This window comes from Myotis yumanensis, unplaced genomic scaffold (genome assembly GCF_028538775.1).
Source record: "Myotis yumanensis isolate MYYU_CA2020_CCGP unplaced genomic scaffold, mMyoYum1.0.hap1 SCAF_12, whole genome shotgun sequence".
Lineage (NCBI taxonomy): Eukaryota > Metazoa > Chordata > Mammalia > Chiroptera > Vespertilionidae > Myotis > Myotis yumanensis.
The window spans coordinates 28,533,456-28,554,424 of record NW_027223763.1 but is presented as its reverse complement, the minus strand read 5'-3'; the positions used below and the strand labels follow the sequence as shown (position 1 = coordinate 28,554,424).

General features: G+C 38.3%; 1 protein-coding gene across 2 annotated transcripts in view; it reads left to right on the top strand.

The window, feature by feature from the left end:
* Window positions 1-20,969, top strand: part of RECK (reversion inducing cysteine rich protein with kazal motifs) — a 64,971-nt gene that overhangs the window by 5,184 nt on the left and 38,818 nt on the right. Inside the window, exons 2-5 of one of the 2 annotated variants that reach the window (XM_070431209.1) lie at window positions 6,831-6,889; window positions 14,510-14,584; window positions 15,508-15,544; window positions 19,593-19,678. In XM_070431209.1, the coding sequence (XP_070287310.1) occupies window positions 6,831-6,889; window positions 14,510-14,584; window positions 15,508-15,544; window positions 19,593-19,678 (257 nt within the window). Of the gene's footprint in view, window positions 1-6,830; window positions 6,890-14,509; window positions 14,585-15,507; window positions 15,545-19,592; window positions 19,679-20,969 lie in introns of those variants that run through there. The other variant, XM_070431210.1, reaches the window with a different exon arrangement.

Below are 20,969 nucleotides of genomic sequence, written 5' to 3'. Positions count from 1 at the left end.
AGCAGAAAGCCATTATAGGCTCTTGATTAGAAGAGTAATAAAATGAAAGGGCTATTAAAAATTTAATCTGGCCCTAGCTGGTTTGGTTCAGTGGATAGAGCATTGGGCTGTGGACCAAAGGGTCCTGGGTTTGATTCTGGTCAAGGTTGCAGGCTCCTCCCCAGCCGGGCCCTTGTTGGGGCTCATGCAGGAGTCAACCAATCGATGTATTTCTCTCATCAATGTTTCTCTCTGTCTTTCCCTCTCTCTTCAACTCTCCCTAAAAAATCAATGGAAAAATATCCTTGGGTGAGGATTAACAAAAAAATAATAATAATCTGGCAGTCATATCGGTAATAGAATTAAAAGAAAATACAGTAGGTCCTCGGGTTACATCGGAGATCTGTTCCTACAGCGCGACGTAACGGGATTTTTGCCGTAAGTCGGAACCCACCTACATAAGCACCTACGTCATTCACATGGAGCACATACACAGCAGTAATGAAGTGAAACAATAAAAAAAAACTTAAGCCCTAACCGGTTTGGCTCAGTGGACAGAGCGTCGGCCTGCGGACTGAAGGGTCCCAGGTTCGATTCCGGTCAGGGGCATGTACCTTGGTTGCGGGCACATCCCCAGTAGGGAGTGTGCAGGAGGCAGCTGGTTGGTGTTTCTCTCTCATCGATGTTTCTAGCTCTCTATCCCTCTCCCTTCCTCTCTGTGAAAAATCAATAAAATATATATTAAAAAAAAATTTAAAAGAAAGATAACAATTCCTGACCTTTACTTGTGGTAAATAAATAACAAAAAACATAAAGCACATATGTACATACGTCGAAATGACGGAACTTTTTTTTTTTAATAAATAGATGGGAGATGGCGATGTAACCACAAAATGACGTATCGAGTCCAACTCAACCCAAGGACTGTCTGTAATTGGTTTTTGCAGCAGTGCAATATGAGGCAAGCAATGGAGAAGGTTATCTTTAACTTACAAGTGATTCAGAAAGAAATAGAAAATACATATCTGTCCAGATAGATAGGTAAAGCAGTACAACAAGATGATAAGATGTTAGTAATATTGAATCCAGGTGGTTGGGTATATGGATAATCATTTTACTGTTTTTACTGTTTGGTTCTTCATTGGCTGTTGATATATGTCTATATCTATATATCTATATATCTATACACACACATGTATATTAAAGGGATAAATGCAACAATTGCAATAATGCATTTATAAATTAAAGTTGCAGTTGTCATTTAAACATTTTTAAAGTAATTGTCCATTTCCAGACTGTTTTGGAAATAAAAATTTGACTAAAAGTAAGAACAGATTTTTTTATTAACATGTCTTTTTTATTTAGAATGACCTTTTTCCAGTATCAGCTCAGATTTAGTTTTTCCCCATCAATAGTTTGGGATACATATGTTCTGTTTTAGTAATTTTTTAGGAAGGCATTAATTAGAGAAAATCTTTATTTTCTTTAGAAAAGAAAACAAGAATGGGTTTTCATTAACCAAATTGAATTATAGCTTTTGAGAGGCTTCTGTGGCAAATTCTCTTTTAACTTCAAAAATCCTATAATTCTATGAATATTTTAGTTTAAATTAGGGTGTGTATTTATTTTTTTAAATGCTGGTTGGTCTTAGAAGTTGCATTTTTCCCTTGTGGCTGAAGCATGTGCTTCCTGCTTACTTGCCTATCTTTAGTACACATGTGGCCCAAACCAGCGGCCAAACCTTGATGTTTCTAATTATTGGATAATTTGGCTTGCATAGTTCTGGGTTACACTAATACCTTCTTAAACACAAGATACATGGCCTTTAGTATCAGTTTTTGTCTATTAATTTTATAATTACAGACTCTTGGAATAAGAATGCAAAATAAGACATTCATTCTTATGTCTTTAATGAGAATAACACTATTTTCATCATATCAATATCAATTTTTATTTTGATTTACCTTTATTTGTTCAATTCCATTTTGTGAGAATAAGAGTTTTTCTTAAAGAATAAGAAATTAGATTAGAATCAAATTATAAACACAAATTTCTGGAATTCAGTGTCTTTTGTATAAAACATTAGGCCTTGGAGAGTTTTTTGTACTATAATAGTTGACTGACCCAATTAATCCATTTAATAGCTCTAAAAAGCACAAAGAACTTTAATTGCCACATTAATTGTATTTGAAACCCTTCTCCCCATTCTTAATGAAGACATATGAATTGATGCCTATTTGTAGACATTTATTTCTTGAAAAATATGCGTTATTAAAGATTCTAATAACTTTTTATTGTCCCAGAGGAAGAAACATGTGTATCAACATAATAATGGTTAAAGTTAAGAATAGAGTGTGGAAAATGTGATGGAGCATAGGTTCCCTAGACTGTTCAAGGGAGGGTGGCAGTTTTCTCCAGGGAGGAAATGTACTATTATAGAGGAATGCTTGGTTGTGAGGGGGAAGGGAGTTATTGCCAGAAAACTTCAGGCTGACCTCTTTAATCCCATTTTGTCAGAAATATCAGGCATTTGGAAAGACTAAAAGAAAATATGTCAAAATGTTAACATAGGTTCCAGCAGGACAGTGAGAGCATTGGTCATTTTTTTAAATCCTCACCTGAGGAAATATTTTATTGATTTTAGAAAGAGAGGAAGAGGGGGGATGTGAGAGACAAACATTCATCAGTTATCTCCCATTTACACCCTGACCAGGGACTGAACCAGCAACCTAGGTATTGTCCTGACTGATAATCAAACCCAAAACCTTTTGGTGTACAATGACGCTGCAACCAACTGAGCCACCTGGTCAGGCCTTTTCTTATTTTCTTAATGAAAAGAAAAATAAGTTATTTCAAAATTTTAACTTGGGGGAGTCACTCCACTATAAATTTCACCTTCACCTTTAAGTAGGAAAAAATAGGCTTTTATATTTATATTTTAAATAAAACCTTCCATTGTTATTGACGTTTTAATTATAACAAATTTTGTGTCTCTCTTCTTTAGACCTTTCCTCTAAAAAACTTTTTCAGAAATCCCTAGGCCCAAATCAGACTCTTGTCTGCCTGATTGTTTACTTTTTGCTAAGCCTCTGCTTATTGGGACCATATGTTATCCTGAGCTATGTATTATTGCTCATGATCAGCTGGATTTTCTGCCCTCATGTGACCTTTATGTTAGACTAGAGCATTGATGTTCAGTTTGGTGTTCCACAGCAGGCACACTGGTGTGCCACGAGAATTTTTAAAATATGCAATACCTGCCTGGCCGGTGTGGCTCAGTGGTTGAGCGTCGACCGTGAACCAGGAGGTCAGGGTTCGATTCTGGTCAAGGGCCCATGCCCAGATTATGGGCTCAATCCCCAGTAGGGGAGCATGTAGGAAGCAGCCAATCAATGATTCCCTCTCATCATTGATGTTTCTATCTCTCCCTCTCCCTTCCTCTCTGAAATCAATAAAAATATATTTTTTAAAAAATGCAATACCTGACTATTTAGTCAGGGCACTGACCTCTCTTCCCTTAGATTGTCAAATTAAAAAATGACAACAGCCAACACAATAGTTGTCTGCTGTGAATCAAAATTTTGCCACCATGGCCTGTGTGATTCAGTTGGTTGGGCATTATCCTGTGTACGGAAGGATTGCCAGAAGGGTTGCCGGTTAGATTCCTTGGTCAGAGCACATGTCTGAGTTGTGGGCTCCATTCTTGGTAGGGGGCATGTGGGAGGCTGCTGATTGATGTTTTTGTCTCACATTGATGTTTCTCTTTCCCTCTTCCTTCCTCTCTCTCTAATAATCAATTTTTAAAAATATATATATTTTATTGATTTTTCATAGAGAGGAAGGGAGAGAGATAGAGAGTTAGAAACATCGATGAGAAAGGAACATTAATCAGCTGCCTCCTGCACACCTCGTACTGGGGATGTGCCCGCAACCAAGGTACATGCCCTTGGCCGGAATCGAACCTGGGACCTTTCAGTTAGCAGGCTGACACTCTATCCACGGAGCCAAACCGGTTAGGGCTCAATTTTTTAAAATCTTTAAAAAATTGTGCCATTTTTTTTTTCAGATCAGCAAAATATATATATTTTTGGTGTGCCACAGGATTTTAGTAATTAGTTTATGTGTGCCATTAGATGAAGAGGGTTGAAAATCACTGCTCTAGAATAGTAACACACCCCTCCTGATTATCTCTATAGCCAATTTATGAATTTTTCTGGGCCCATAATGCTGTTCAGCAACATTTTTTCTTTTCTCTAATTTGATATTTGGCAAACTGACACTCTGAAAATGTTAATAAGTGGCATCAAAAAAGTTTTCTGTGCTGTGAGAAATCAGTCTACTTAGATTCCTTTATAGGAGATTAATAATGAATATTAGCATTTTAAAGTATTCATGAAGTCCTGCAGTGAAGAATTCTCTTTATCATTTCCATATTTATTTGTATATGGAACTTTTTCTCTTGAGGGATAGATAATAACAACTCATGAAACAGTGTTTAATAGAACACAAGTTTGAGAAACATATTTATACTAGAGGCCTGGTGCACGAAATTCATGCACGGGGGCGGGGTGCCCTCAGCCCAGCCTGCAATGATGCCAGCATCCCTCACCCTGGCCTCCGGCCCGAGGCCCCTCCCCTCCCTGCCCTCCACGTGGCTGGGGCCCCTCCCCTTTCCTCCCTCCATGCAGCCAGGGTGCGGACGCTGGGCTCACATCACCACGAGCCCAGCGTCCCTTGCCCTAGCCTCCGACCCGAGGCCCCTTCCCTCCTTCCGCATGGCCGGGGCATGGATGCTGGGCTCGCATTGCCAGGGTGACGCCACCAGTGTCCCGCCCTGGCCACTATGGGTGCTTCCATATTTGTTGCAGAGTGATGGTTAATTTACATATTACTCTTTTATTAGATAGGATACCTTCTTTCTCTGTTCTTCAGAGTGGCTGTTCCAGACCTCTACAATTTCAGTTCAAGCCTCCAACCGCATTTCAACCCTTTTTATTTTCAGACCTAATCACTATTTCACTGAGAAAATGTAGGCTGTCAATTTCCCTCTTGATATATGAGTGCCCTTTCATCCTTTCCTCTTGTCTAGACTTTGTTCTACCATCAGACTGTAACCTGGATGAAGTCAGATAGCATAACATTTATTCATTATTATATCCCTAGTCCCAAATACAACCCACATCCTATATTCTGGGTATACAGCAACTGGGTATACAGCAATTCAATTATGCACTGACCACCAGAGTTAGAACAGACCATACAAGTTGAAGGGCATGAGCCTTAACAAGACTGCCCTTACTTCAGACACCAGCCACACTTTGGGGGTCCTCAGGCCACCCACACTTCCGACCAGCTGGCTATAACTCCAGATTTACCATGACACCCTCAGAATGAATAATTCACTGCAATGATTTGTAGATCTTGGGGAAGTACTATAATTATGATTACAGTTTTATTATAAAGGATACAAATCAGGAGGACCAGTCAAAAGAAGAAACATACATGGTCAGGTCTGGGAGGAAATGCAGAGCTTCTGTGTCCTTTCCTCATGGAATCAGTGTGCATCATCCTCCTGGCACATCAGTGCCTTCACCAGCCAGGAGAGGTTCACTGAGCTTTGGTATCTAGAGATTTTATTAGGATTCCGTCACATAGATGATTAATTGAATTACTGGCCATGTGGTTGAACTCAATCTTCATTTCCCCTGTCCTGCTGGAGGTTGAGAGATCGAGGTGATATCCTGAGGATCAAAGCAACTCTCTTATCACGTGGGTGACCTTTCTGTACCTGATGATATCTAGGTGAGACCTTGGGTCACTTCATAAACATAACAGAGGCATTCCTATTACTCAGGAAATTCCAGGGGTTTAGAGTTTCCCCAGAACCATGGACAAAGGCCAGTCTAAAAAATTGGAAAAATCTTCCCTTGATCCTGTATCCTCCTATAACTACCACTCTCTGTTTCCCTTCCATTACTGCTAGACTTCTCTAGAGCTAACTTTATTTGCTATAAACAAATACTTCCTCATCTCTGGTTTACTTCTTAATATCATTCACTTCTACCAAGTCCACAGAAAGTACATTGTGGTCACTAAGTGGCCTCGTAATTAGTAAACCCATTTCTTTTTTTGTCTTCAACCTAACCTGACTGTTCTGGTGTATGACACTAGCTACTCCCTCTTCTGTGATGCCACTTTCTTGCTACCTTTCTGACCATTCCATTTCAATCTCTGTCTTTGTTTCTTCCATGTCTCAGATATTGCTGTTCTTTAGAATTTGATGCTGTGTTCACTTCTCACTAGAAACTCTCCTTAGGCAATGTCACTGATTTCCATATACCTTCTTTATGCTGATGTTTCCAAATTTGGATCTTTAGACTTGGCTTTACCTGCAATCCAGACTTGGATTTCTGACTTTACTGGAATTTCTATCTGGATGTCCTGTAGGAACCCTAAATTTAACATGTCCAAAACAAAATTCACTCTTTTTTTCTTTTTAATTTAACCTTACATTATAAGTATAGTAATAGAATAGAGTCCATAGGGCAATTGTAAGCATTGAATAAGATAATGCATAAAGCAAACTTAGTAAAATTCTGGCACATGGAAAGTACACAGTGCATTAACTATTATTACATGACAATCTCTCCTATGAGACTACAAGCTTTTTGAGGGCAAGAACCAACCGAGCATTATCCTTGGCTTCTATTAGATACACAGTAAAGTTTTGTTGAATTAAAATGAATAATAATAATCTGTTGAATAAATTGCTTGTTGTAACCATTCAATTTAGCTTAACTATCTTGTTTATTTAAAGTGGGCAACTTTGGGTATTTGTTTTTTCTTCCTAGGTGCATTGTGTTGTGATCATTCCAAGGATAACCAAATGTGCCATGATGTATGTGAACAGGTAAGCGTACATAATAATTCTAGAGGGTATTAGTTATGTAATTGTTTATAGTTACAGAACTGGATGCAATGCATGATCCTGGATTGGATCCTGGAATTAAAAGATTGCTATAAAAAGAACATTATTGGGATAAATTGGTGAAATTTTAATATAGACTATAATAATATTGGATCAGTGCTTGCTCTGATCCAGAATTTGGTGATAGTATTGTGGCCAGGTAGGTGGAGCCGCCTTTCCACCTTGTTCTTAAGAGATGCATGCTGGAATTTAGGAATGAATATTGTGTCTGCAATGAATTCTAAAATGTTTCATCAAAATAATAGTAATATATGTGTTTATGCAGAAAGTTAAACCATATATTGCAAAATAGTGGGCCAATCTACATGAAGACTGGATGTTCACTGTACAACTTTTGAAACTTTTCTGTAGGTTTTAATTTTTCTTGTTGAGCCTTTTCAGGCAAGTTTTACTGAGACAATACCTAAAGTCTTAAAGTCTTCCCTTTCTTTCATCATCTTGGTTGTGTAGTTCTAGCCTTAGTGCTTGAGAAGTAATGGCCTCAATCATCTTTTGGAGTTCTCAAGTAATTACCTGGATTTTGTCACGGCCGAAAACCAAGAAAGCTATCTAACTAGGATTAAAAGTACTCTCAAGCAATATTATGAATTTAGAAAGATTTTTGCAAAATATTTTCTAATTATAAAACAAAACAGTGACTTGGCTTGCCTCAATTCATGTTGAAACACTATAGCAGATTAAGTTTTCTACAAATTTATTGCCAGAAAAATAGCTTTTAAAAGCAAAAATGGCCCTTTGATGCTCTCACCATAAGGGAGTTTTTTTTTTGTTTGTTTGTTTTTTGTTTTTTTAAATATATTTTATTGATTTTTTACAGAGAGGAAGGGAGAGAGATAGAGAGTTAGAAACATCGATGAGAGAGAAACATCGATCAGCTGCCTCCTGCACATCTCCCACTGGGGATGTGCCTGCAACCCAGGTACATGCCCTTGACCGGAATCGAACCTGGGACCTTTCAGTCTGCAGACCGACGCTCTATCCACTGAGCCAAACCGGTTTTGGCCATAAGGGAGTTTTTAAAAGCTCTGCTACTTTTGGAAACATTGCTTTCCTGACTTTCTGCTTTGTTTCTTCTTGTTTTTTTCCACTAGGTGTTCTAACAGGGTGAATGATTTTTATGAGCCACTTGCAACAGGCAAATTCTAATTTCTTAAACTCAGAAATGTTGGAAATTCTATCACTTAGTAAATTAAATGAATACTGTAGTTACCCTAATATAGAACATTCTTCCCTGACCTAGTTTCACTTTAATTGAGAAATTAGGCAAAGAAATAAGGCAAATTGGACCCTAGATATTGCTCTTATTACTAGTTACACAAATGTTGAATGTAACTTTTATCTCCAGGTACACACTAAACTGCAGAATTAGATTTATTCCCAGATGAGGAGAGAAGTAAGGTCTTCAAACAAGCAAAGACTCTCTTTTTGAAACAAATCTTAATTTCCTGCACTGACTTACTGACTTCCCCAAATAATATCCTACATTTTCCTTTCATTGCATCCATGTCTTCACCAAACAACTTGTACACATTCATTGACCAACTTCCTTAAGCAATGGTATGATATGAGTACAGCAAAGATGAATAAAACAGATAACAATCTCTATATTCAAAGAATTTATAACAGTTGGAAAGATATTGATATCTACACTCAGCAGTCGGGTAAGTCAGTCAGCTAGTCAGTCTTCACAGTCACTTGGAGGCGTGAGTGAGTGAGCTATGTGGAGAGAAGCCAGGCTGCTAAAACTAGCAGAGCTCATTCAAAATGAAAGGAAATACCCAGAGTAAGGAATAATTATTTCTTCAGTAGAGAATAAAGAAAATATGGAGTCTTGATGGCATTTAGGTTTTAAGTCAGAATGAATAGTAGTATCCCTGACGGTTATGGGAGGTTGGGAAAATTTTCGTTGTGGTGGGGGGTGGGGTAGTGAGTTGCTGAATCATCAGTGAAAACCACTGTGTGAAGACATTTGGAAATTTGGAATTAAAACTTTAGAATTTGAATTTAGATAAGTCAGGGCTGGTGTTTTATAATAGTCAACGAAAGAAGATACCAGATGTCAAGGAGTTTGTGATCTGAGAAAAGGCCCTTAATTTTTAAAAGAAAAATTAGGAGAGATACTCTAGAGAAGGGATTTTGTTTGCTTTGTTTATGCTGAATCCCTCACTGACTGCTTAGACTAGTGCCTCACATGAAAACTCTCAGTAAATATTTCTAGATTGACTGACTGAGGTGGTGGGGCTCAAAAGTCATAGTGCAGAGATTTAAAACCTTTTTTTACATTTAAATTTATTATGTAATATTTCAAGTTTGCAAAAATGTATTGTTTTTATATATATACTAGAGGCCTGCTGCCCGAAGATTCGTGCGAGAATAGGCCTTCCTTCCCCTGGCTGCCGGCACTGCCTTTGCTCTGGCCAGAGCCGCCTTTCCGCCTTTGCTCCGGCCCGGAGCCACCTTTCCACCTTCCCACACTGGCCAAAGGCCTGGAGCGGCTGGGACGGTGTGGGACGCCTGCATCCCGCCCCACCCCTAGCTGCTCAGTGGGTGCGCGCTGCCCACAGGTCCGCCATCTTTGTTGGGTTAATTTGCATACTCACTCCTGATTGTCTGGTGGGCATCGCGAAGGGATGGTCAATTTGCATCTTTCTCTTTTAGCACTACGCTCTAACCAACTGAGCTAACCGGCCAGCTGCATCTTTCTCTTTTATTAGTGTAGATATCAATATCTTTCCAACTGTTATAAATTCTTTGAATATAGAGATTGTTATCTGTTTTATTCATCTTTGCTGTACTCATATCATACCATTGCTTAAGGAAGTTGGTCAATGAATGTGTACAAGTTGTTTGGTGAAGACATGGATGCAATGAAAGGAAAATGTAGGATATTATTTGGGGAAGTCAGTAAGTCAGTGCAGGAAATTAAGATTTGTTTCAAAAAGAGAGTCTTTGCTTGTTTGAAGACAAAACTAAATGAGTTATGACAGAAAGAAGAGATAAGTATGAGTTAAAAACCTCTCAAGATCAGGAGTGTAAGCTCTGCGATCTGATTATTTCTGCCTTGAATGGGGTACAGTTTTGGTTATTAAGTTTTTTGCTCTTAGATGATTTGTGTAATCATAGTACATATTCTGATATACTGGGTAAGTATGCATCTTTCTTAAGTGTGGTTATCAGTTTAGTGAGAAAAGTAACTGCTTCTGTTCAAGTCTTTCTTATCTAAAAATGTACATGCTGCCTCTGTAGGCTAAATTAGTTATTTAACTTATTTATATTCCTAATATTATTATTAGTTATTTACATTTCTAATAAGTTATCTCAGTTATTGATATTCCTAATAACTATCTTTCTTGGTTAATTTAATCTACTTTATAGAATTATAATTTTGGAGGCAGAGTGACCTGATAGATTATCTAACTTTTTTTTTTTTTTTTTTTATTAATCCTCACCAAAGAATATGTTTTTTATTGATTTTAGAGAGTGGAAGGGAGAGAGAGAAACATCCATCAGTTGTCAACCAGGGATCAAACCCACAATCTGGGTATGTGCCCTGACCAGGAATCGAATCTGCCCCCTTTCAATGGGTAGGACAACGCTTCAACCAACTGAGCCACACTGGCTAGGACGATTGTCTAACTTCTTAATTTTGTTTGTTAGATATTCAAAAAACTGAAACCCAGGGGACACATTTTTTAAAAAATATTTTTTCCTATGTACCAGGTTCTTCACATGCATTATTTCATTTAATGCTAACACTAAGTCCTTGAAGGAGATAATATTATTGTCTGCATTTTATAGATGAGGAAACTGAGGTATGGCAAAGTTCAATTATTTGCCAAGGTCTCGAAGGAAATAACTAGAGGACCAGGGACTCAAACCCAAGTGTTTGATTACCAAGTCCATGCTCTTAGCCACCAGGTTGAAGCCAAGTAGGTCGCTGTACATTGTTCTTTCTGCTGTTCTAAACTGTTTCAAGTATTGTAGGTTCTTTGCTTTGTTTGCTTGTTTATTTGTTTCTTTTTGTGAGGAGATAAAGTTGAGGCAAAAGAGGATGAGTGAAAGCATAGCTTTCTCTGTACTTCTTCCCATTCCACTACCAATGTCATATGCTTACTTCTTTCTTTCTACCTGTTTTTATTCTTCTTGCCTTTCATTGTCTTTCCTTTTCCATTTATTTTCCTTTTCTTCTTTTTTATCTTTTTATCATGGGAATTGTCATACACACACACACACACACACACACACACACAAAGGTAAATAAAAATATAACCGCCCCCCCAAGCTGGTGTGGCTCAGTGGTTGAGTGTCGACCTATGAACCAGGAGGTCATGTCATGGCACATGCCGGGGTTGTGGGCTCAATTCCCAGTGTGGGACATGCAGGAGGCAGCTGATCAACGATTCTCATAGTTGATGTTTCTATCTCTCTCTTCCTCTCCCTTCTTCTCTAAAATCAATAAAAAATTTTATACACACACACACACACACACACACACACACACACCAAACTCCCATATTCAGCTTTAGCATTATTAAGTCAAGGCTAGTTGTGTTTCATTTATACACCCATCCACTCCTCCACCCCCAATTATATTGAGACAAGTTTATATTGAAACAAATCCCAGTTGTCATAATTTGATCTATAAATTTTCAATTTATATAAATACTCATTAAAGTAGTCTAAAAATAAAAACATCATTATCACTTCTTTTACAATGTAATATTCAAATATCTAATTATTTTTTAAATTTATTGTTTCACTAGTAGCCCCGCACACAAATCCGTGCGCCAGTAGCTTGCCAGTAGCTCGCTGCCACCCTCCAGTAGCTCTCCACTCGCTACCCTGCCCTTCTGTAGCTTCCCACACTCCCTCTCCCCCTCATAGCTTGCTGCCCTGCCCCCTCCTGTAGCCACCCGCTTGTAGCCAGTAGCTTGCTGCTGCCCTCCTGTAGCTCTCTGCCTGCTGCCCCGCCCTCCTATATCTCCCTCTGCCTCCCCTTCATAGCTTGCTGCCCTGCCACTTCCTGTAGCGCTCCACTGCCCACTTGTAGCTCACTGCTCCACCCTCCTGCTGATCTGTGTTCTGGTCATTACACGGTTGGTTGTTACGCTTCCTGGCATAACGACCATTTGCATATTACATCTTTATTATATAGGATAAGTTTATTTTTAATTTGGATCAGAATCCAAGAAATATATTGGTTATATATATCTTTTCTTTTGATATATGGGTTTCTTCTTACAATTTGATGAACAAATCTGGTAATTTATTCTGTAGTGTTTCCCATGGTCTGAATCATGTTGTTCACATCCCCATGGTTTTAATGTGTTTCTCTTTTCTCTTTATTTCTTAGCAATTAGTAGGTAGGTTTAAAGCAGAGCTGTTCAATAGAAATTTATACAGTAATGAAAATATTCTATATCTGTGATCCAGTTCAGTAGCCTCTAGCCACGTGTGCCAAGTGAACACTTGAAATATGATTAAAGAGACTGAGGAACTGAATTTTTAATTTTATTTAGCTGTAATGATTTTAGTTTAAATTTAAATAACCACACATGGCTATCAGCTACCTTATGAAACACATCCAGAGACTTGATCAGATTCACGTTAGGTTTTGTTTAAGTCTTCCTCATAAATAGTATTGTATCTGGTTGTCTCTTTTTATAATATTATCAGTCATCATTGATAATCACCTAAATGCATTAAGTCACTAGGGGTTGCAAAATGGCAATATTCTAGGTCTCTTCACTTATTAATTACTAGTGGCCCAGTGCATGAATTCATGCACATTGAAAGGAAATTAATTAGAAGAAATATTTTAATATCACTATTCGCCCTTTCTCTATAATAGAAGCGTCAACCAAATTCACGATTGACAATGACAGATCGAAACACTCTTGTGCGAATGACGCCCGCAAAAGCTTTATATGTATCGCTCATGCACAAATCAACTTAGCCTTTTATAGATATAAAATAAACTTGCTTATTAGACCTGCGTTCTGATTTAGCTTAACTTTTTCCAGCCCAATGAAGCACCCCAACTTCTCTTTTAGGTAATTATCAGCAACACAGCAGTAAATATCAACACGAAGCAGATTATTATTGTAGATCACACAGGGAGAACAAAGGGTAAAATATTTAACTGCAGCAGTGTTTGACTCAGTGAGAAAACCTGAAGTCATTTTCAAGGTCCACCATTTCTTCTTTTCAGTCAGGTCAAGTTTCTAAGTTTTCTAAATCTCCATTTTCTGGCTAATGAAAAGAAAATAGGATTCCACCGAGTCTCCTATCTACCTACTCCAGGACTTCTGTGAGGATCAAATGAGATGAGGCATGAGAAAACACTTCACAGACATTTGGTTAAAGTGTAAATGTTTCCACCTGGCTATAAAGCAAGTCGTATTCCTGGGCTGAAGAAACTCCAAGGAGGCTAGTTGCTAGGGAGAGGAAGCCAGGTGTTGCTACATGACATCATTACCGGTGCCCACAGCCACTGTTTCCAGGCTGGGCTGGGCTGTGGGCCCCATTTTGCACCATGGGATCTCGGCAGCATCAGCTGCAATTTGATGGGCTGTCACTCGGGGTGGTAGCAGGGCCTGTGTCCCACTTGGGGGAAGCCGAGTGTTGCTTTGTGGGCGCCAGGTCCGCGGTGCCGTTTCTCTGTAAATGGCCAGTGCACATCACAGCAGCTCCTGTGTTGAGCATCTGCCCCTGGTGGTCAGTGCACGTCATAGTGACTGGTTGGATGGACACTTAGGATATTAGCCTTTTAGATAGATAGATAGATAGATAGATAGATAGATAGATAGATAGATAGATAGATTGTTGGTAGTTTGGAAGGAAAAGGCTACTAAAACTAACTGTAGATAAATCTTTTTTCACTGTCCTTAGCATTTATGGATTTTATAGCTTTAACTAACCATGAAGGTCTGTCTGATATACATGAAGATTTATAATTTACTGAGACATCAAATAGTTAATTTCATTAACTAAAATTCTGTTTGGAAGTGAGCCAGGTAGCCTTGTGAGTGAACTGTCAGCTCCTCGGCATCTATATTAAAAAACAGTTTTGTTTCTATTTTATGACACTTTGCAGAGAAGTTTATGCCATAATGCTATTCACAAATTTATTCTTCACCAATATCAATGTATAACGTAGTGTATTTTTTATTGTGGTCAGTTGACTTAAGCAGTTTTGTAGAACAATTTAGGATAAATTTACTGGGGTTTTTTCTTCTCTGTCTCTCTCTCTCTCTTTTTTTTTTTTTTTTTTCTCCCAGGCTACAGTTTGGTAGCCTGGATTTCTCTATCTTTGGTCATTAGGAAATAGGGTCTAGACTTGCTATATTTGCATTTTCTTGATTATTTGCCAGATTAACCAACCTTTTTAAAAATGTCATTTTAATGTAGATCCTTTCAAAGGTTTCCATTTATAAGAGGAAGATATTCTAGACAACTGATAAATTCAGAAGATAATACATTTTACCTCTTTTTATTTCTTATGAAAAAATGCCACAAAAACTTTTTTCTTTTGTCAAATAGATATTCTCCTCAAAAAGTGAATCCCGACTAAAACATCTGTTGCAGCGAGCCCCAGATTATTGCCCCGAAACAATGGTAGGTCTTGTTTAACTTAACTATGGAAGGTTTTGTCTAAATGAAGTCATCTAATGAGTTCCTTTTAGATTTAGCAAAATTTTCAATGTGAAGGAGGTTTGTGGTCAAAGTAAAATGTTAGATTTATCTAGGTACTTTAAAAAGATCTTCACATAAATTGCCAGATAAAATATCTTTCATTTTTATTGTTTATTCTCTGACATAGGAAAAAATAATATTAAATACAAATGTAGTCTTTAAATTTCATTATAATAGTTTATCTGGAATTTGGAATTGTACTTATTATATTTTGACAATTTTATGAAAACTATATTAACTAAATTTTATATTTACTTTGACTTTGAAAAGTTGTATTTGTGATAAGGGAAAATGTATGATTTTTCATTATTCCTGTCTTCCCACTTTCTGGCATACAGTAGATGTATTGCTTCCTGTCTGAATCACGTAACTTAAAATGTCTCTAATGTTTGGGTCATCGTCCTCAGTGTTTGAGGTGCTCATAAACCACGCTAAAAACATCTGAGCTTGCTACGAGTGAGTCTCTTTAGATACGATACAGTAGCTTGGGTTATGTGAGGGCGGGGGGCGGGGATGGAGATCACACAATTCTGAGTGATTCATTTTCCTTTAGTCGCTCTATACTTTTGTGTTTGTACTTAGAAACAGTGATTCCAGTAAGCAGCTTGAGTAACCAGACTAATCTTCAGTGTTCTTAGATGGGAAGATGGGAAAAGAGCAAGCAATATTTTGTTTGGTTTTTTTCCCCATAAATATAGCTGGTTGATACTCATATAGTACTAGAACATTGACTGTTATAGACACAAACATAATAAAAACAACTGTACATAATTTCTGTAGAAATTAAGTGTTGTATTTAGGAACTGATTATCTACATAAAAGCCTTTTGGTGATTACAATTTTAGGTTGAAATTTGGAGTTGTATGAATTCATCTTTGCCAGGTAAGTAACAGAAGTGTAACATTTAGCACTTTTATTTTTAAAATCTTACTGTGATTGTAAAATCTGTGTCATAGCCCTATAACTTAATGTATGCCCTTGAGTTTCTATCCTCTCTTTTCCATAGGCACTCAGATTTTCAAATGTATACTTTATCCTCATTTACTCAATACTTAACATGTTAAGTGCCCAGCCTGTTTTGTCTTCTGGACGGAAAGTATAATGTCAGTCACCGGTGACTGACAGTGCGCTTAATGTGTTAACTGTATTCTTGTCTCCACTTCACCAGGATTTTAGTTTGTAAATCTTACAGCTTTTTCTCAGTACTTACTCTCTTTGATTTCTCTGTGACATTTGATGATATTGACCACTTACCTCCTTGTGGCTGTACCTTGCCCTTTCTTACCTTTTTCCTCTTAACATCCCCCACTTCCCACTGCCAACCACTGCCCCAGGACTGTGGTTATCCCTGAGTACAATCCTCTTCCATTCTTTCTCCACACTCACTCTGCTAACTAATCAGCTCTGGGAAGGTAACTTTCAAATCCTAGTCAATTGGGGGGTTTCTTTTGGTTTTTAAATATATTTTATTGATTTTTTACAGAGAGGAAGGGAGAGGGATAGAGAGTTAGAAACATCAATAGAGAGAAACATCAATCGGCTGCTTCCTGCACATCCCCTGCTGGGGATGTGCCCACAACCAAGGTACATGCCCTTGACCGGAATCGAACCTGGGACCCTTCAGTCCGCAGGCTGATGCTCTGTCCACTGAGCCAAACCAGTTAGAGCCCTAGTCAATTGTTTGTGACTTCTAGACATCTCTACCTGGATCACTGCATCTAAGTGGTATCTGAAGTGCAAATCCAAAACCAAACTCATTTTATGATTGTCACTCTTGTGAATGATACTTTTGGAGATCAAGTTATCTTTGGCTGCTTTTTCTTTCTAACTCCTTTGACTCTCCGCTTATAAAATATTGCATCTGTCTTCACTACTCCTAGTTCAAGCCATTTTTATATATATAATGTATTTTTATTCATTTCAGAGAGGAAGGAGAGAGAGAGATAGAAACATCGACGATGAAAGAGAATCATTGATTGGCTTGCCTCTTGCAGGCTCCACACTGGGATCAAGTCCACAACTGGGCACATACCCTGACTGGGAATTAAACCAGGGGTCTCCTGGTTCATAGATCAAAGCTCAAACATTGAGCCACATCGGCCGGGCAAGCCTTTCTTATTACATTCTTGGGATAGAATATTGTAAAAAACTTGTAACTGGTACCAGTATTTCAACATATCACAGCTGTCCTCCCCAGCCTTTCAAAAAAAATCCCTCAAGGGTATCCATTTCTGTTGAAATAAAAGCCAACTCCCTAGCCTTGCATTCGTGGTCTCCTAGGATTACTGGTAAAGCTTACTTTCCAGTCTTAGTTAAAGCTGGTGCCTTGAAAAATGGGAATAAACCTTACATATCTCTGAACTTAAAAGGCTGTCATACAGTGTGAAATTTGCATTTCAAACATTTGTCTTCCTGGCATTGCCCACATTCTTACCTGTCTTCCTAATTATCCCTCTAATGTCCTGGAATTTCATTTATATACTAGAGGCCCGGTGCATGAAATTTGTGCAAGCGGGGGAGGGTTCCCTCAGCCCGGCCTGCACCCTCTCCAATCCGGGACCCCTCAGGGAATGTCTGACTACCGGTTTAGGCCTGGTCCCTGTAGGCTGTTGGACATCCTCTCGCAATCCAGGCCTGCTGGCTCCTAACCGCTTGCCTGCCTGCCTGATCGCCCCTAACCACTCTGCCTGATCGCTTCTAACTGCCTCTGCCTGATCGCCCCTTACCCCTCTGCCTGCCTCCTGATTACTCCTAACCGCCTTTCCCTGCCAGCCTGATTGCCCCTAACTGCCCTCCCCTGCCAGCCTGTTCGCCCCTAACTGCCCTCCCCTGCCAGCCTGATCACCACTAACTGCTCCTCTGCCAGCCTGATTGCCCCTCGCCACCTCTGCCTCAGCCCCCACCACTGTGGCTTTGTCTGGAAGGAGGACTGGACAACCAGCAACCTGGTCTAATTAGCATATTACCCTTTTATTATTATAGATATATATGCACATACATATACATACACATTATTTTTACCAAACTGATTTCTATAATGGAATAAATCATATATTTTATCTATTTCTTAGTCCACAGAATATCTAATAGAGTGTCTTGTACATAGTAGAGGCTCAGCAAATATAAATGCTTGTCGAATAATTTAATATTTTCTAAGAGGCCACTGGGTATGTGGAAGCAGCAATATATGGCATGATGGTATAAAAGTTCACAGAATTTATGACCTGCAGTGATTCCATTCAAAATTATATCTAAAATGTGAGTGATTCTCAATAGCAAAGATTTAAAGGAAACTATAGGCAATGGGGCTAGAAAAGAGTCTGTTGCCCTTTTTACTCTTAAAACATGTAGGGATATAGAGGCTTATGATATTCAGTATTTTTAGCCAATTGTAGCAGTTGGGATGGTTTATATTATACAGGGTTGGGCAAAAGTAGGTTTATAGTTGTTTGTATGGAAAATACTACAATAATTAATAAATAATACAACAATAAGCTGTATTTTGCATCCTCACAACTATAAACCTTTTTTTGCCCCACCCTATATTTTTAGAGTTTTATCTGTGGGCCACTTTTTTGCTTTTGTTTGTTTTGTTTTTTAGCAGAATGCTTCTGTTTGTTGTGTTAAGTCCTACTTTGATTTGGAGAACTATGCTACTTATAGCTTTTGAAACCCTGACATTTTTTTCAGATGTAAATAATAATCTAATTTATTGTATATGTGGGTTTGAAGACCCATGTATTACATGGAAACAACATAAACCATTTTTTAAAATACCATTTTATTCATTTTTAGAAAGAGGAAGGGAGAGGTATATATAGAGAGAAACATCAATGATGAGAGAGAATCATCTATTGCCTGCCTCCTGCACACCCCCAGATCTAACCCGCAACCCGAGCATGTACCCTGACTGGGAATCAAACTGTGACCTCTTGTCTTGGTTCATGGGCTGATGTTCAACCACTGAGCAACACCAGCAGGGCCATAAAACATTTTTTAAAAGATATAAGGAATTTGCAGCATCCCTACAAGCATAAATCTTTTTCCTCTTCATAATTATTATATCTCCTAATTTTATTCTATGAGTCATTCATTGACATTTGATTACAAAAAGGGCTCTAAAAATACACTCAATTATTTTTTATAATTTTATAAAAAGGTGATATTATGATACATCTTGTTATCAGTGATTTGGTTGGAGAATTAGCTGCTGTACATAAACTGAACCAGAAGAGTTATTTTGCCCATCAAAATTAGTCCTGGCTCATAAGAGATGTTCCTGTCTGTTTACTAAGTATTGATTTTAAATGGTGTCATGGGCTTCACACTACTGTAGGTATTTAATATGTTTGAATTCAGTACCTCTTTGTTAAGTTAAATTGGAATCTTTGCCTCTGCTTCACATTCTAAAGGTGAGGAAGGCCTCTCCTTGCTTTCCTGAACCTGTATGTCCTACCCAAGAATGAGAATGACCTAGAGCAGCGGTTCTCAACCTGTGGGTCGCGACCCCTTTGGGGGTCAAACGACCCTTTCACAGGGGTCGCCTAAGACCATCGGAAAACACATATATAATTACATATTGTTTTTGTGATTAATCACTATGCTTTAATTATGTTCAATTTGTAACAATGAAATTGGGGGTCACCACAACATGAGGAACTGTATTAAAGGGTCGCGGCATTAGGAAGGTTGAGAACCACTGACCTAGAGGGTTTAGGGTGGGCAGGGAGATGAGAGAAAAAAACAAAGGACCTGATAATAGCATTGGGAATAAGGCTGAGGGGAGAGGCTTACTAATTTTGAGGCCCTTTTGTCTGAGCTAGTTTTTCTGTAAACACTTTGATTCTTAGTGGTATCCACAAACCAATTTGACATGCTGTTTGTATTTGTCACTGTTTATGACCAAATATTTGAACATTTTGTTTTTAAGGTGTGTTTAAGAAATCTGACGGCTGGGTTGGCTTAGGCTGCTGTGAACTGGCTATTACCTTGGAGTGTCGACAGGCTTGCAAGCAGGTAATACTGAACAACCAGGCTCTTGAAAAGCATGAAGTGCAGTTTGGGTTTTAGTTGTGCATATGTCTTGAACCTTGGCCACCTCATACCTTTGGAGAGGTGACCTATAAAGCTGAAAATTTAGTATTTCTTGCAGAGACCACTTCCTTTTAGACTCGCTGCTTTTTCAGTTATGGCTGCTGCATATAAGACCCCGAGCCCTCTTATTCTTTCTCAACCTCTCTGCCATACAAAGAAAGAATATTCATAAGTTATATAAATGTCTAATCACTGTGTTGTATACTTGAAACTAATATACTATTGCATGTCAACTGTAATTGAAAAATAAAAATTATTAAAGAAAAATAATGAATATTGTAGGAATTGAGGCCTTTTGTACTTTGCCTGTGGTTATGCTTAGTCAGTGCTGAATGACTCCAAATGGTCATGTGAATTTGGGCTATGCCTAAGTAAGAGCAGTTGATACAGTTGGCTTATTTTGCTTTCATTTTCCCTTCTGTCTTTCATCCTGGGTTTTCCCTGAGTATATTCTTATATCCCTTCTCGGCTCCTAAGGTGAGCATGACTCCTACAGTGAATTATGACTTCTTTTTTATTTGATATATCTCTAGTCCAGTTCAGGTTAGGCCCCAGAGTTACTCCTCATTACGTTCATTTTCGTATGGCTCCTCAGAGTGTTGTCAGAAAACTAGTCTGGTTCCTCATACTCCAAGTGGTGGGAGTAGAGACTTAACTGGGAAGTATAGGTGGAAAGCCTCTTTAATTTTCTTCTTCTAATTACTGTCCTCTGGACAGGGGTACCTTCACTTTCATACATACCACTGCAACATCCTTTGGGCAGTATACAGCCTAGCTATCTGCTGCTCTCCTCCAGGCATTGGGATGAAGCTGAGTTGCAGAAGATTGGAACTATAATGGATCTAGTCCCCATCCTCTTCAGCTGGCCTATTCAAAATTAGGTGAGCTTAAGTGATAGAATAGAGGAAATAGAACAAGGGACCAGAGGCCATGGCTCTAAAACATCTCTAAATAGGGACTGATATCATGTGGAAGAATAACCATGCCTTTTAATAACAAGCCCTCAGTAGATTTGTTATGGCTTGTTTTATATAGAAAGTACATACTTTCTATGTAAAAACTTAATATTTCTCTGAGCATCAGTTTCTTCATCTGTAGAAGAGAAAATATCTCCATTAACTTGTTAAGAGAATTACATAAAAATAACTTGTTAATTTCTAGGGATAGCCTTTCCCTCTTTAATTGCCCTTTTTGTTATATATATGGATCTTTT